General features: G+C 41.0%; 1 protein-coding gene across 2 annotated transcripts in view; it reads left to right on the top strand.

Moving 5' to 3' along the window:
* Positions 1-18,191, top strand: part of LOC140641240 (contactin-associated protein-like 3) — a 191,467-nt gene that overhangs the window by 115,360 nt on the left and 57,916 nt on the right. For both annotated transcript variants that reach the window (XM_072840790.1, XM_072840781.1), the window contains exons 10-12: positions 4,833-5,004; positions 13,190-13,296; positions 17,418-17,537. In XM_072840790.1, coding sequence (XP_072696891.1) covers positions 4,833-5,004; positions 13,190-13,296; positions 17,418-17,537 — 399 coding nt within the window. The remainder of the gene's footprint in view (positions 1-4,832; positions 5,005-13,189; positions 13,297-17,417; positions 17,538-18,191) is intronic.

Here is an 18,191-nt window from a genome sequence, read left to right as displayed (position 1 = left end):
TTTAGCAATATTTGGTATTCATGGGAATCAATACCCCATGTTCTGAGACACTCCCTAACCAGTTCTCCTTCCTCTTTCTGTGTCTCCTAATAGAGGTTCAGTTGCAAGTTCCCACTTACCATGTGGTCAGTAATATTTTGTTGCAATGTTTTCCCATAAAGACAGATTAGTATGTCTTCCTGTTACAGTTAGGATGGCCATATAAAGTATTGTCCAAACCAGGACACTTTAGCAAATGAAGAATATGATCTCAATAATGATGACAGGTCAGCAGGTGTAATCCAGGGCTCTGTGGCTTTCTTTCCACGACAAAGGGTCCTCTTACGAATTAGCAGCCCTTTTTATATGTCTGATCAACACTGTGTGTTGCAGGTTTCCTTTTTTCCTTTTCTATTTCTTCTCAGTCTAAACTTTGTTTGTAAATTGTTCTTCTAACAACGGTTTCACTCTACTATATTGCACACAGAGTTTTGGTGCCTGCCAGTGAGGGTAGTGGAAAGCTTTTTTGGATTCCTTTTGTGGAATCTTTGTACTCTTCAATAGCACACCTGCACCATGGAGTTGGGAAATATTAAGTTATGTTCATCTCTTGAGTGTCCTTGTGTGAGATACTAGCAGGCCAGAGAATCAATGATGGCTGTAATGAGGCCTCACCTCATGACCCATTCTGGTGTCGTGACATAAAGTGACAATTTCTCTGTCATCCTCAGAGGTGCTTAAATTTCTTACTCCTTCAGTAGTGATGGATGTGTTCCATTAATTTAGCATTATTCCCTGTCCACTTTCACTGACCATCCCGAATCAGGTCATTGAAGAATGACCCTCTGCCATTTTATCATCGGGGCTTCAGGCAATCTTTTGCATGGATGAATGGACATCTCCCAGTCTGGGCTCATCTTGGGCAATGACACCCCTTGCTTCTTGACCTCTCTCTCATGACTGGAGCATTGAAGCACTTAGCAGTTCGACCTTTCCTTCTTAAAGTTCCACTTTGAGAAAGTTTTCCTTTTGATCACTAGATTCAATTTACTTTTGTCTTTTACAGGAATACTTAGGTATTGCATTGTATTTATTAAATTTTTATTTTTTATTTTTTTAAGAGAAGGAGAGCATGCATGAGCGGGAGTGGGTGGGGAAGAACAGAGAAAGAGAATCTTAAGAAGGCTCCACGCCCAGTGCGAAGCCTGATACGGGGCTCGATCTCATGACTCTGAGATCATGACCCGAGTGGAAATTGAGAGTCAGATGCTCAACTGACTGATCCCCCCAGGCACCTTCAGATACTGCATTGTATTTTAATGAATTTGAGGGGTGTGATCTGGAGAGAGGGAAGGTAGGAGGAAAAGGGTAAGAGTGCTTCCACCCAACTGTTTATTAACTTAATGTTTTCGATCCTTTATCCTAATCTCCTCAGTTCCTAAGCACTGTCAGTAGAAGTCACCTATCAAGATACAAAGATATACCAGGTTTCTTCCAAATATATCCAACCTTTCAGAAATTCTTTTACGAACTGAAATGTGCCTATTTTCATATAAAACAAGGAAAAGGTAAATGGAAACTGTAGAACTAAGCAGTTCTTTATGACGTAACATTACATTTGAAGTGTCAGAGTCTCTGTGAAGCTAATTTATGAGGTTCCATTGCACCTGACAGTGGGTTTGGCCTGATTTGGATTAATTCAGGCCTTGGCTGGTTTTAGATTATATTTGTGTGGAATACAAAGCATCAAAGCCTCGGTCACTGAAAGAAGAGGAAAGATAGACTATGTGCATTTTGTGGAAATTCTTAGGCAGCAAGCTAGCAGCTGTTGGGCAGAACAAGAGGAGGCTCTGTCTTTACTCTTCGCCCTTTGAAAGTACACCAGTGACCTTCATGACAAGTTCAAAGAGAGAGGGGTGAAAAACGTGAATATGATGAGTAAAATGTTGAGATTATGGGTACCTGGAGGCTTTGGTCAGTTAAGTGTCTGACTCTTGATTTTGGCTCAGGTCATGATCTCAGGGTCATGGGATCAAGTCCCAAGTGGGGTTCCATGCTTGAGTTTCCTTCTGGCCCTCCTTTGCCTTGTTCTCTCTCTCTCTCTCTCTCTCTCTCTCTCTCTCTCTGTCTCTCTCTCATATAAATAATAAATCTTAAAAAAAATACTGATTCCATTTCATTTAAAAAAATAAGAGCCCTGTAAAACAATCTCAAACCCCAGGCTTAAATATTGACAAAAAATTCCTTAACATTTAAATGATTGAACAATGATCTTTTAAATGATTTTTTAAAAGAGAGGAATAATTACAACTTTGTACCTAACAAATTAAAAGAAAACATTCTCCTGGAAGTGATGTAAATGAGACCTAATTGTATCAGGCAAAGAAATAAAATAGGTAAGTTTCACAGGAAGCATAAAATTTACTTCACAATATTTTCAAATTAAAGCAATATAAATTATTTTTAAAAAATGTCATGCTTCTTTCATGTTTGCATGTAAAGATAAAGTATTCAGTTAAATGAATGCTTCGTGATTTTATCCCACGTTGCTACAGATGCGTTCCCCCAGGAAGCTGCCTCTGTGCTTGGGAGGTTTGTGTACTGTGGTTTAGTGAGGTTAGTTCTCGAAAACAACTCCCGAAGGGGGGCGGTGAGAGAGCAGCTAGGATGAACGGAGACAAATTAGGGCAGGATGCAGTTGCAGCAGAAGCCTCAGAAGATCCCACGGAAGCTTTGAGGCATCTTTGCCCTTTAGGGACATCCCAGTTGAGCAATGGATGTAGGTCACTGACCACTCCAGTGCATCTGTGGGCACTGGCCATCCCTGGGGAAGGGATACCATCCTGAGACACTCCATTCCCTGCAACCAGGGCAGTTCCTGGGAAGAACTTCAGCCTCAATCCTAAAAAATGAGAGGTGTGCATATGTAATGGGGACTAGGCCATGTGTACAGATTTCCCCCAATGGTGGCTTGTTACAAAAGCATTTATAGTGACTGTGTTCTCTTCCTGGAGCTTTTATTCTCCTCCTGGGCAGTGGGAATCTTGCAAGGCACAAATCTAAGAACCTCTGATTCCTTTAGAGGGCAGCCCAACAGAGGATGGGAGAGCCCTCGACATGCTGCTGGATCCACACCTGGGGAAGGAGGCGGTTCTGAACTCCTATCTGCTCTGATTTTGATTTCAAAGCTGTGTCCTTGCTCATCGTTGTTATAAAAGCATTGTCTTCTTGGGAAACCCAGGGGAATAAAAGAAAGCCACTGTATTATGAACCACTGAATCGTGGTTTGTAATGGTAAAAGATAACCTGCGGCATATTACAATTTTTCAGGGTATATTTGAGCAAAAATTGATTCGCATCACACAACACCAAACCAGAAGTGGTTAGGGGTGCTCCGTAGACAAGAGCCAGAGGAAAGGCTTATACAGAGAAGGTGTGGAAGCAGAGAGGGGAAATTATTGTTGGCTACAGATTAAAGCCTGCTTGGCTGTCTGGGATTGGCTGTTCCAATTTCAGAACCTTTATAGACTCAGAATCTGGTTTGCTTTCCTTGGCCACTAATGCTTTTGGTGAGCCACCGCGGTCTGATTGGCCTCCTTACTTTAATTAATTTAACAGTAATTTACAGCAAGCCAGTTAGTGAATGCAGCAGAACTTGTAAAATGTAACTCTTATTATTGAAAACAATCAAAGCCCATTTCTTTTTGCATGGAACAGCCCGGGATGCTAATTTTTCTCCATTATTTTCGGTGCCATATTATTGAGATACTTGATAATTTCGTGTGTGTTAATGTTAAAAGGTATTTGACTAAAATGCCTAATTCAGAAACAATTAGAAATGTAAGTATAAACTGTTCTTAGATCTCTTTAACCAATTATCATCAAACATTGTTTTAACTATGCCCGTGCATGCACACACACGCGCACACGCATGGACAGAGTGGAAATTTCACATCTGTAATTGCTTTTCAGGCATTTTAAATTTAGCAAGTCCTATTAGGCCTGCGATTTTTTTTTCTGATTCTGTTATCACACGGTCTTTAGTTCATAGAGTTTAATGTCATGCTAAAAGGAATGATTTCTTCTTTGTGCTTTCAAAAGAGAAATCAAGGGATCCCTGGGTGGCGCAGCGGTTTGGCGCCTGCCTTTGGCCCAGGGCGCGATCCTGGAGACCCAGGATCGAATCCCACGTCGGGCTCCCGGTGCATGGAGCCTGCTTCTCCCTCTGCCTATGTCTCTGCCTCTCTCTCTCTCTCTCTCTCTGACTATCATAAATAAATAAAAAAAAAATTAAAAAAAAAAAACAAAAAAAAACAAAAGAGAAATCAAATTCTGCTTGATTTTTTTAAAAAGATTTTATGACATATTAGAGAGAAAGTGAGCAAGACAGAGCACATGCGCAAGCAGGGGGAGAGGGAGGGGGATGGAGAAGCAGACACCCCACTGAGCAGAGAGCCCTACTCTGGGGCTCCATCCCAGGACCCTGGGATCATGACCTGAGCCGAAGGCAGACGCGTACCCGACGGAGCCACCCAGGTGCCCCTAGATTCTCCTTAAATTAAATGTGCCTTGACTCTACTGGTAGGATTTTACATCCTACCTTCAGCTCATCTGTCCATAAGCCTGGCTCTAGTTGTTATTATTTCTGTGCTTTACCAAAACCAACAATGTCTATCCTCAGGCATCCATTGCCCCATCCACGAGGAGTGTGACCCTTCTAACCCATGGGGGAAGCAGGATCCTCAGGCATCTGCAAACAGGAGGAGACATTATACTTACATGTATGAAATGCTGCACACTCTTTTGATCACGACTGTTGACCTTCTCCTTTCTGTGTCTCCATGTCCATCCAGGCTGCCCGGACAGCAGCTCTGGCCCTGGATGTGGAGGTGCCCTGGCCGGGTTTCAGGGCTGCCTGAGGCTCATCTCTATTGGTGACCAGGAGGTAGATCCCATCACAGTACAGCAGGGAACACTGGGGAGGTTTCGTGACCTCCAGATCGACTCGTGCGGCCTCATGGACAGGTAAGGCCATCCCAGGTCACTCTAGCATTCATGATTTCAATTTTTTGATAATAGGTTAAAAACAAACCGCTGAGAGAGTGCACCTCTTTCTAGCGCCTTCTCTCTTCCTGATAGCCAATCCAGCATGGGAAAGTTATAATTAATTGAAAACAAGAAAATGACGATCATTAATTTTATAATTGCTCTTTTCAAATGGTATTTTCTTAGAAGACGCACTGTCATGAATTTTCCTTGTCTATGTCCCCAGGCTACTTAGTTTTTACAGACTACTGTTAATGGTGCCATAATTATTGATGAGTGTAAATACTGATGAGTTTAATACTTTAAAAAATTCTTCTACTGCACAAAACAGATGGAATATTCTAAAGAGATCATGAATCACTGAGGACCAGTAAGTCAAAAGTTGCCTGTGGTCAGCTGGGTTCACCCCGCACTCTCTTCTCTATGTGGAAAATGAAAAGTAACTCTTCCTCTTGGAAAGGTTGAAACTTCTGGGATTTCTAGTCATGTAAACACGAGAAAGAATGGAAAGAACCCAGTTACCTCACACTGAGCATAGTGCCAATTCATTGAAGGAGGTAATGAGTGAACGGGTGAAGGGAGATAAAAGGCACAAACTTCCAGTTATAAGATAAGTAGATCATGGGGATGTAATATGCAGCATAATGACTATAGTTGATACTGTTTTGCATATTTGAAAGTTGCTAAGAGAGTCGATCTTGAAAATCCTCATCACAGGAAAAAACTGTGAGTATGTGTGGTGATGGATGTTAACTAGACTTATTGTGGTGATCGTGTCACAATATATACAAATACTGAATCATTATGTTGTACACCTGAGACTAATACAGTGTTAGAAGTCAATTATACCTCAATAAAAAAAGAAAAGCTTTGAAACAGCAGCGTGTTGAAATCACCAAGCATTGCAACTTTATTCAAATTGTCTTGTTTGTCGTGCTACCTGACTTTCAGTTTTTCTGGCTAAAAGGGATGGCTTAGCTATAACACATTAATATTTTTTTCGGTGCCTTGTATGTTTGACCTTCCTGCAGTAGGAGTGCCTTACATTGCTGTTGAATAAACGAACATACTCCAGACACCCTCATGTGTCCGTACGTGGCCAACCTCTTCAAAGTTCACGCTCTGTGAAGTGCTTTGTGTGGTAAATCTATTCCAAATTTAACACTAATTGGTATTCCATGTCATGTGCAATAAACTACAAGTTGCATTGCAATTTGGCAGCGTGTTAGAACACCATAAATTCCAGGACGTGAAATATTAACTCATAAAAACTTGATTTCTTTAATGCAGATGTTCATGTGCTTAGTTCACATCCCATTCATTTGCAGGGGGACAAAAAGACTCAAATAATGCAGCGAAAAACTCTGAATCTCAATTTTCAGATTATGAAATTTATTCTGGCGTAGGAACTGGCTTCAATCTGTAAGTCATAACTTCAGCCAGCTTTGGAATCCTGAATCGTGGTATTGGTAGGGGGTTCAGAAATATGTGCTTGGAAGTTGGGTACAATCTTCACCCATGGGAATGGCCATTGGTGCCTTAGGAGAGTCAGGGGTCAGTGGTTGGGTTGACATTTCAGTTGTGAACTTATTGTAGTGTCCGGGGAATTCCCTCACAAAGTACGGCGTAATCACAATATTTCTTGTACATAAGAAATGCATGTTGCCCCTTTGTGCATAAAGGTCTTTTAGCCAAAACAACAAGGACAACAAAGTATGCATGGTGTGTGTGTGTGTGTGTGTGTGTGTGTGTGTGTGTATCTATGTCACCGAAATGGATTTTCCAGATCACACCTAAAAATGATTTTTATTTTATTTTTTATTTTTTAAAGATTTTATTGATTTATTCATGAGAGACACACAGAGAGAGGCAGAGATGCTCATCCTCTGAGCCACCAGGTACCCCTAAAAATTATCTTTAGAAATGTGTACCAACAATGGATGGAGACTTCTAGAATCTGGGATGTTAAGCTACTTTCTCTGCTGAAAGCAGACATTGAGGTTCATGGCAACTCTGTAAATGCGTATGAAAAGAGCTGTCGGCACTTTGGCTGATACAGTCAATAATTATATTTTTTTATGGTTTTTATGGTTTTTATGGTTTAACATCTAGAAAGTGTCCTTATTCACCACTACGAAAAAGGTTCATTCTTTCTTAGTGCTTCAGGCCTTACCTACCAGCTCCATGTTCACTGCATCATGAAATAGATTCCTGTAAGAACAGGACAAACATCCATGCCCGCGCTCTTGCCAGGTGCTCTGTGCTGAGCCTGGCCATCCACCAGCCCACACCCTGCCTGTCAGAGCACGTCATGGTGTGCTCAGGTGAAACTGAGATTTATTATTAGAATGCAGGTGATTTTGTAACTCTCATCCATCAGGCATAGGAGTTAATAATTCATGATGCATAACAGCATTCCGGGCCCAGCAGTATAGCAGGTCATGAAAAGATATTTGAAATTGGATGGGGACATAGGAAGCCTTCCTGAGCCACACAAGGACTCATGCACATGGTGCTCTGTCCTCCCTCCCAAGGCTCCCATGACACAGGGAAAGTGGTAGGTTCTTGGGAATGAGGTTTCGGGGACGAGGTAGCCGTGAGGAGGGATTGTGTCTTACCCCAATTGTGTTTTGGGCATTAGGATTTCATGTCATATAACTCAGGTTACACGGTTCTGTACAGGTTTCTTTTAGGGTCACAGAAATGCCATCTTGAACACCTCAAGGTATGGACTGTACTAATGGGGCCACTTTTTCCACCTCTGTGGAATTTAGCCAGCTTTAATCTTCTAGATGTTGAATACAACAACATGCACTCTATGTGTTGTTTTTTAGAGAAGATAAATAGGCCGAAGAGGAAGTTTTAGGGGGTTTTGGAGACATGTGGGAAGGGCACCTAATTTGTGCTGGGATGAGGCAGGGCTGTCAGAGAAGAGAGAGACACCTACTCTGGGGTAGAAGGGGAGTAAGTTAAGTGAATGAGGCTGGACATCCAGCAAAGGTACAGCCACATACCCAAGCCCAAAGTGCAGCCTTAAGTCTGCCTGTTTGAGCATGACTGCTGTAGAAATTAGGGGTCTCAGGAGGAGGAGCAGGGGATGGTGAGAGATGGAGCTGTCTGGCTGGGCAGGAGTTACACCACAGAGGTCTGACTTGAAATCTGGACATTGATCTAAGGTTCCCTGGGAAATCACTGAGTGCTTCACGCTAGGAAGCCACTTGTGCAGTTAAGCAATACTGCACACAAGAGGCAAGATGATTTGTGTGTGGGCCACAGAGAGTGGATGTGTGACTGGGAGACCAGGTAGGGGATTGCCTACCCATATGAGAAGAGATGATGGCCTGAAGTAGGGAGGAGAAGAATGTGGGTGAGTTACATGGTGTTTGATGGACAGAATCACAAACTGGTGTGCTGCTTGACTGTGAGGTGATGGAGAGGGACATGGCAGGATGACCCTTAGATTCTGGCTTGGACAGCTGGGTAAAGGGTGGTATCACCACTCAATGGAATAGTGATGGAGGAGAAGCATGATTTTTGGAAGGACAGAGTCAAGAAGTTTAGTTATTAGATCTTAAGATATTTTGGGAATCATAGAAGTACAAAATCCTAAAGCTGAGAAGAATTGTAACATGACATCTCCTCAAGCCTCCATCTCAAAGCAAGGATCTCTTTTTCACTCAATGTAGAGAAGAAGATCCTGTTTCTATTCCATCTTTCAGGAATGAGACCCTAGCCCATTCACCAAATGCTTCATAGTATCCTTTGTCCCACCCAGATTTTTACCATAAATCCTCAACTTTCCTGCTCTAAGTCCAGGCACTCTTTACCCACCATGGTCTTGCAAGTACCCAATGGGTTCCCTGAATTGGCTCTATCCTCTCAGCTAAAGTCTATTCTCATAACAATTTTTTAGAGGTCAGGGTGTTAAGCACTGTCCCAATCCTGATTGCTCTCCTCTGTATCAATTCTAGTCAACATCTTGCCTAAATTTGGGAGGGAGCTGGCCCATGCACAATGTGTAGGATTCGTAACCTCCCTTCCCAAAGAAACTGGTATAGACTGAGCTCACCTCATCTGCATGTAATCATAGCCAGCATGTTGGAGTGTGGTTCCCACCAATCCCAGGTCTGTGGCAGTGGAGCTGTATTCAAGTCAGGTTAAGATTCACACTGGTGTGTCTGCACATTCACACACGTGGGGGTGTGCTGCCATTTTTAGTTTTCTTACTGGAAAGCTGGTGCCTCCATGTGCATTCTGGGTCCTGCCAGGAAGGCAAGAGTTTGGGGGTGAGGAAACTGACCTCAGGTGTGTAGAGTCAAGGAAGCTGCCCTAAATGAGCCAAGGACATTGGACAACAGTCACTAAGGGAATGGCTTGGATGCAGACTGACCTGCCCTTTAATCCTTGGAGGTGAAGAGACATCATTCTATTCTTCCAAGAAGCCCACCTTCTAGTTCTTGGCAAATAATCAGGTGTCTTCCACTCAAATGCCAGAAGACACAGCAGGAGAGTGTTTATATGTGTCTGTTGAAAGAAATTGGGCTTATTTCCAGCATTTTTCTCCCAAATATAAAAAGAATGCTGTGCATAGAGTAGAAGTAACCCAAAGTTACCCATTCCTTCGACTCCTTGAAAGAAATAGGCATTGAGATCCAGAGGATAATGAATAGTTACACAGCTCCTGCAAATGTATGAGGCTTTCGAGGGACTATATTGAGAGCTTTTGCTATATAAACAAGAGAGGCAATGTGACTTGTCGGGACCCAAGTAATGTACCTTGAAGTTGATGTGGATCTTCTTTTCTACATTAATAACAAAGCTGTGATGAATAATATTTCTTTGAAAGAATATAATACATTTGTTTTATCCATTCCTCATTTGATGGACATTTAGGTTGTTTCTACTTTGTGACTCTTATGAATAATGCTGATATGAACACTCATGTACAGGTTTTTGTGTGGACCTATGTCTTCAGTTCTCCTGGGCATGTACTTAGGAGCAGAATTGCTAGGTCCGTGGTGACTCTGTGTTTAACTGTTCGAAGAACTTCCAGATTGATTTCCAAAGCACCATTTTACTTCCCAATGATGATGTAGAAGGGTCCACATCCTTGTGAGCATCTGTTACTATGCCTTTTTGATTATAGCCACCCTGGGGGGTATGAAGTGGCATGTCGTTGTGGTTTTGATTGGTACTTTCCTAATGACTAATAATATTGAGCATGTGTTCATGTGTGTATTTGCCATCTTGTTAATCTTCTTTTATAAGTCATCTGTTCACATCTTTGACCCAGTTTTTAATTGGTTGTTCATTGCCCTTATTGTCGAATCTTGAAAGAATTTTACCTATATTGTGGATATCAATCCTGTGTCAGATGTGTGTTTTGCAAAGACCGTCTCCTAGTCTGTGGTTTGAATTCTCATTCCCTTAACAGTGTCATAATGGAGAAGTTTTGAATTTTAATGAAGTCCAAATTTCCAGTTTTTTCTTTCATAGACCATATCGGAACAGTCATCGCCAAGCCCAAGGTCAGCTAGATTTTCTCCTGTGTTATATTCTGGGAGTTTAAGAGTTTGGTATTTTATATTTAGGTCTATGATCTAACTTTAGTTAACTTCCTTTAAAAAGATTTTATTTATTTGAGAGACAGAGAGAGAGAGAGCATGAGCAGAGATGAGAGGTAGAAGCAGGCTCTCCACGAGTGAGCCTGACATAGGGCTCGATCCCAGGACCCCAGGGTCATGACCTAAGCTGAAGGCAGATGCTTAACTGACTACAGTTAAGGTGCCCCTTGAGTTAACTTTTTAAATTCTTTTATTTTTTAATTGAAATACAGTTGACATATTTTATTAGTTTTAGGTGTACAAGATAGTGAGTCAGCCATTACATACATTATAAAGCACTCACCCTAAAAAGTATAGTTACCATGTGTCACCACACTAACTTATTACAGTACTATTGACTCTATTTTCTATGTTGTATTCTTCATCCTTGTCACTTATTTAATAAATGGAAGTTTGTACCTCTTAATCTCCTCCACATATTTTGTCCTTCTCCTCTCCCCATCATCTGGCAACCACTGGTTTGCTCTCCTATTAGTGATCCTCTTTCTCTTTTGTATTGTTTTTTGCTTATTCATTTTTTTTTTTTAGATTCAACATACAACTGAAATCTTATGGTACTTGTCTTTCTCCATCGGACTTATTTCACTTAGTATAATACCTCTTAGATCCATCCATGTTGTATCAAATAACAAAATTTCGTTTTTTTTTTATGCCTGAGTGATGTACCATTGTGTATATATATCACATCTTCCTTATCCATTTATCTATTGATGAGTCCTTAGGTTGCTTCCATGTTTGGGCTATTGTAAATAATGCTTATAATAAACATAGGGGTGCATATATCCTTTTGAATTCATGTTTTGGTTTCCTTGGATAACTGCTCAGAAGTGGAATTACTGGATCATATATTTCTGTTTTCACTGTTTTGAGGAAGTTTCACACTGTTTCCACAGTTGAAGCACCAATTAACATTCCCACCAACAGTGCAAAAGGGTTCCCTTTCACCACATTCTCTCTAATACTAGCTTTTTCTTGTCTTTTTGATACTCATCATTCTGACTGGAGTGAGGTGATATCTCATCATGGTTTTGACCTGTGTTTCCCTGATGATGAGTGATATTGAGCATCTTTTCATGTGTCTGTTGGCCATCCATATGTCTTCTTTAGGAAAACATCTGTTCAGATTCAGTGCTTATTTTTTAATTTGTTCTTTGTTTTGTTTGGGGTTTTTTTTTGGTGTGGAACTGTATCAATTCTTTATATATTTTGTTTATTAAGCTCTTATTGGATATATCATTTGCAAATACCCTCTCTCATTCAAAAGGTTGCCTTTTCGTTTTGTTGATGGTTTCCTTCAAGGTGCAAAAGTTTCTTTGTTTGATGTAGTCCCAATAGTTTATTTTTGCTTTTGTTTCCTTTGCCTGAGGAGACATCTAGGAAAAATATTGCTAAGGCTGACGTGCAAGGGTTTACTGCCTATGTTTGCTTCTAGGAGTTTTATGGTTTCAAGTCTCACATTTAGATCTTTAATCCATTTTGAGTTTATTTTGTGTGTGGTGTAAGAAAGTGGTCCAGTTCTATTCTCTTGCATGTGGCTGTCCAGTTTTTCCAATATTTATTGAAGAGACTATCTTTTAACCATTTTATATGCTTACCTCCTTTGCCATACATTAATTGGCCATATAATAATGGATTTATTTCTGTACTTTCATTTCTATTCCATTGATCTCTGTCTCTGTTTTTGTGCCAGTACTATCCTATTTTAATTACTATAGCTCTGTTGTATAGTTTGAAATCTAGACTCCTGCCTCCAGCTTTGTTCTTCTTTCTCAAGATTGTTTTGACCATTCAGAGTTTTTTGTAGTTCCATACAAATTTTAGGATTTTTTTGGGGGGGTTCTAATTCTGTGAAAAGTACTATTGGGATTTTGATAGGTTCTGCATTCAATAGATAGATTGCTTTGGGTAGTATGGACATTGTAACAATATTAATTCTTCCAACCCATGAGCATAGCATGTCTTTCTTTTGGTTTGTGTCATCTCCGGTTTCTCTCATCAATATGTTACAGTTTTCTGGATACAGGTCTTTTGCCTCCTAGACACTTTTCTAGCCTCTGAAATATCAGTTTGCTAACGCTCCATTTGTCAGAGCAGGTCCTAAGACCAAAACAGATTGAAGTAGGCTGTCCCTCTCTGTGAAAGAATCTGCAGGTCTCACTGCAAGGAACATGAAAGCAGGGAGGGAAACAAGTGAAGTAAGTGCCTGTGGCCATTGCTAGCACTTTGTCTCTGATCATGGATGGAACTGATCTTGCCTTATTTGTGAAAAAGAAACAGATTTTTTTTGGGTACAATGTGATATGTAGAAAATTTATCTGCTGTCAGTACATGACAACTGGTAACATTTAGTGTGTTTCTTTGTCTGTAGTGGGTATTGCATTAGGAACCCCCTTCTTGACAGACCCAACAAGTTTTGTTCATGGTATCATTTTTCTCTTCAAGCCATCAGTACCATCTTTCACTGTTACAGGTTAATGTTAAGATACACACTTTCTCCTGACCGAATGTGGGAAATAGCAGTTGTATCTGTTTTATTGCAGGTGTTTGCCCAGCTACTGTGAACACGGGGGCGAATGTTCCCAGTCCTGGGACACCTTCTCCTGTGACTGCGCACACACTGGCTACACAGGCGCCACTTGCCATTCCTGTAAGCCTCACCCCTCATTGTTTACCTTTCTGTTCTGATTTCTGTGCAGGTGTTTTCCTTTTCATGATTTGGTGTATATGTGTCTGTACCTGTGCAACCATGTGCTAAAAAGCAACCACAAAAACCAGGAAGTATTTTAGAGATGAATTTTTGTCATATTTATTTAGTTATTTAGTTATTTTAGAGAGTGAGGGGAGGGGCAGGGGGAGAGGGAGAGAGAGAATCCCAAGCAGACTCCATACTGGGATCTATCTCATGACCCTGAGATCATGACCTGAGCTGAAATCCGGAGTCAGATGCTCAACCGACTTAGCCACCCAGGTGGCCCTGGCTGGTTTATTTTTCATTCATTTTATTCCCTAGTGATGTTAAGGCAGCTTATGGAAGTATGTAGTATCAAATAGGACAGGAAAAAAAGAAAGGAGCAGGCAAAGGAAAATAAGTATGAGAAATAAGTAGTAAAACAAAAACAACCCCCCCCCAAAAAAAACCCAAAATACAAAAAAACAATCTAGATGGCATGATAGTGTTACTTTTTCTGTTCATTGAGTTGGACCCAATTTTAGTTCTCAAAGTACAGAGGATGAGTTACTGATTGCTAGTATTTATGAAATCAATTGAGGAGAGTCTTCTGAGGAGCACAGGATGGGAACATTTAGATCCCTTGCAGTCTTGTTGGAGGTGGTTAACACACTGGGAGCCTACCACGTGCCTGTGGGATCCTAGTTCTCTCTTGTTCTCTGCATGTTTCAACTCCTTTAATCCTCAAAACTGCCCTAGAAGGTAAGTGTTTTATTTTCCACACTGCACACTGGAGAAAAAGGAGAGGCCAGGTGCCAGCCAGGACTCTTGACCACCTCTCCATCCCATTTCTTCCATCTCGAACACCAGTCTCTTTCCTGAAGAATTACTCTCTCAATTTCACAGCTAACCAAACTTTGTGAACTCCTAATTTCATTACCGACTAGAAGCTTACAATGGAGCCCTGGGATCCTTATTGCTTTCTAATTATTGGCTTTTGTTGTTTATGTTTTTATTCTACTCTTTCCTTTTTTTTGTGTATTGCTGCTGACATTTCTCATTTTTAATTTAAATTAAATTAATTAACATATAGTGTATTATTATAGTTTCAGAGGTAGAGGTCAGTGAGTCATCAGTTGCATATAATACCCAGTGTTCATGACATCAAGTGCTCTCCTTAATGCCCATCCCCCAGTTACCCCATCCCCCCACCCCCTCCTCTCCAGCAATCCTCTGTTTGTTTCCTATGATTAAGAGTCTCTTATGGTTTGTCTCCCCCTCTGAGTTCATCTTGTTTTATTTTTCCCTCCCTTCCCCTATGCTCTTCTGTTTTGTTTCTTCAATTCCACATATGAGTGAGATCATATGATATTTGTCTTTCTTTGGTTGATTTATTTCACTTATCATAATACTCTCTAGTTCCATCAATGTTGTAATTGGCAAGATTTCATTTTTTTAATGGTTGAGTAATATTCCATTGTATATACCACCTCTTTATCCATTCATCTGTTGATGGACATCTGGGCTCTTTCCATGGTTTGGCTATTGTGGACATTAATACCATAAACATTGAGGTGCAAGTGCCCCTCCAGATCACTACATTTGTGTCTTTGGGGTAAATACCCAGTAGTGCAATTGCTGGGTTATAGGGTAGCTCTAGTTTCAACTTTTGAGGAACCTCCCTACTGTTTTCCGGATTTCTGAGTCCCTTCTTTTGTAGCTCATTTCCCCCTCTCTGGGTCTTTAGAGAACCAGCATGACATGAAAATTCACCCAGGCAGAGCATAGATTGTCATGTATCCAACCTATGTGAACTGAACCCCAGGGAAACAGGCATTCATGTTGGGATGAGAAGCCCTGGTCTGCAGCCCATGGGGTTCCACAAAGGAACTAGGAGGCTCTTGAAGACAAAGGGAGGTGACTTAGCCCCCTAAAAATCCCATAAGTTCAACCAGAGCAATTCTACTTGCATCTACCTATTCACTAGTAGGTGTCACGTAGAACTTGTAGAACTACTTCCAAATAAAGACACCTCTTTATTTGGAAGGAGCTAGACATCTGGGAATTCTGCAGCTGAGTATTTGTCCAGAGTTGCAGCCTGGAATGGGGGTGGCCTCTTACAGTGCCTCTCCATCACACCTGGCAAGATAGAGCAGATACCTACTGAATATTAACACAAAGCAGATACCTACTGAATATTAACAACTAAGGGATGATTGCTACAGTGTTATCAGCAACTTTGATTTAAACATCATTCCAAACAACTCTGATTTAAAAATTCACAGGTGTTAATAAAGGCTCTTTAACTTGGGCCTGAATAATTCAGTTTTGGTCTAATAATGACAGTGACTTAATTATGATTCTCTAACTGTATACCCAAGTGAAGGTGAGATATTTCCAAACCCACAGTAAGGGATCAGAGGCCACTAGTGTTTGGTGTAAGTGCACAATTAATGTGTGTGCATTCACATTTAGAATAGGTGTCTTTCTAGTGTTTCTTCCTCTACCCTCGAGGGACCAACCCAAATGTAACCACTGTTATCACTTGGTGTCTGTCCCTCTGGACACTATTCTAGGCAGTTAGGAGCATGTTTATGTATTTGTAGAAATTTAAACATGAGTGGACAAAGTGGCAGCATGTCTGGGAAAGCAATCCATATTGTCCTTGTGGCCATCAGAATAGATGGTCCCAGGTGAGCTATTGACTGGGGCCAATCTAATTTGACACACTTGACACTTGGCCATATTTTATAAAAGAATGTTTTATTTTGCAAAATCCCTGAACACACAAACATTTGATCTTCTTCTGTGAGAAGGGAGAAAAACAATCTCTCTGCTCCACCCCTCCCCTTCTCCAGGATTTTCTTCATTCTTTGAAATAGGCAGAGTTTTAAATTTTTATTTATTTATGATAGTCACACACAGAGAGAGAGAGAGAGAGGCAGAGACACAGGCAGAGGGAGAAGCAGGCTCCATGCACCGGGAGCCCGACATGGGACTCAATCCCGGGTCGACAGCATCACACCCTGGGCCAAAGGCAGGTGCTAAACTGCTGCGCCACCCAGGGATCCCAATAGGCAGAGTTTTAAAATGTGGATAACTCAGTGTAGAATAGCATCAATTCTTAGCCCCCACTCTGCACCCTTTGTCCCTACTAGGATCACTCTACTTCATGGCTTTGTGGCCCTGACCCAGCCACTTCCTGGATCTGCGTTCATGGATCCCAGGCCTCATTCTTAGGGTGACTTAGAGGTCCAGTCCACACTATGCCAGAACCAGTACTATACTTCTTTCTTGGCTGCCATTAGCAACTTTTTAGGTTTTCAAAGGGTCTTTCCTGTCAAGGAAATGAGTGATGCACATGGGAGGTATTACTCAGTTGATTAGTCATTTAAACATATTCTGAACATTAATTAAGTCCATCATCTGCAGATGTTAATCACTTGCCTCGTGATAGCAAAACATTTATTTCACATATTAAAAAATTCAACTAAGAATCAGGATACATTGAAATTGCAAAGAGACATTATATATATATATATATATATATATATATATTTGACTTTCAGTTTTCTTGAATAATCATTTGCAAAGCATTTAAGGAAATTTATTTTTAAAACACACCTTAAAATTTGAATGAAGAAGAGTTGCTGATTTATAAAACTCACCTGGAAAACAATGCATTGCACGTGTAGATTGTTTTAAGTAAACAGAGGATATAATTACTGAGTACTTTAATACATCAACGTGGTTATTACATAATAACAGATCACTCAGGGAGACAAAGCCAGTGCACTTCAGTTCCTTAGATATTATACGGCAGAGTAGAAGTAGACATGAGTCCAATTATCATGGTTTTGGAAAGAATCTTGTTTCTAGACAAAGCAGGGTTCAGATCCACATAGTGATACCTCTTAACATCTTTCACTGCAAGCTTCAGAGTCTTCATGCTGCCTGACTGAAACAGGGGACACTCCCCTAGAGAAAACATCCCCAAGAACAAGAGAGAATGAGTGTCACTGGGGAAAGTTTTCCATCATTAATGACATGCTGGGATTCATACAATTGCAGCCCCTGTCTGAGATCCCTGTCCTTTGCAGCTTTGTACGAGCAGTCCTGTGAAGCCCACAAGCACAGAGGAAACTCCTCAGGGCTCTACTATATTGATTCAGATGGAAGTGGCCCGCTGGGACCTGCTCTTGTGTATTGCAACATGACAGGTACGCTAATAAGCTTTATTGTGACAGTTAAGCTCATGTAATTGGTTGCTATGTGAAAAACCAAGAGGTTTTACCTCATAGAGTCATGTGTATAAGTAATATTTCATTTCCCCCAGAAACCCAGTTGTATGTGGTGGCCAGATACAGGAATGTCATAAACTGGTTCTGCAGAGGATCAGTGCCTCCACCGTAGCGAATGACAGCTGCCCTAATAGAATTGATGCTGATTCTAATGCTTCTTTTACACCTGTGTCTATGGTGTGTGTCAATAGTCACATTTTCTCCTCATGGCTTTGTGGCCCTGACCCAGCCACTTCCTGGATCTGCGTTCATGGACCCCAGGTCTCATCCTTAGGGTGACTTAGAGGTCCAGTCCACACTATGCCAGAACCAGTACTATACTTCTTTCTTGGCTGCCATTAACAACTTTTTAGGGTTTCAAAGGGTCTTTCCTGTCAAGGAAATGAATGTACTCACATAACATTTCACTGACAGAAAGGAAACAACCTGCCTTCATGAAACTTTCCGTGCTACTCCAGTGGTGTGGACATAACAGGTACTTGGACAACTGCAGAATTTGGCCCTGCAAACTCTGAGACACTGGCCAGAAAAGAGTCAGCTGTCTGTAGTTCTAAGGTAACCATGAGTAGGTTA

This window comes from Canis lupus, chromosome 1 (assembly GCF_048164855.1).
Source record: "Canis lupus baileyi chromosome 1, mCanLup2.hap1, whole genome shotgun sequence".
Classification (NCBI taxonomy): domain Eukaryota; kingdom Metazoa; phylum Chordata; class Mammalia; order Carnivora; family Canidae; genus Canis; species Canis lupus.
Note: the sequence above shows the minus strand (reverse complement) of the source record. Positions and strands in the feature narration are given on the sequence as shown.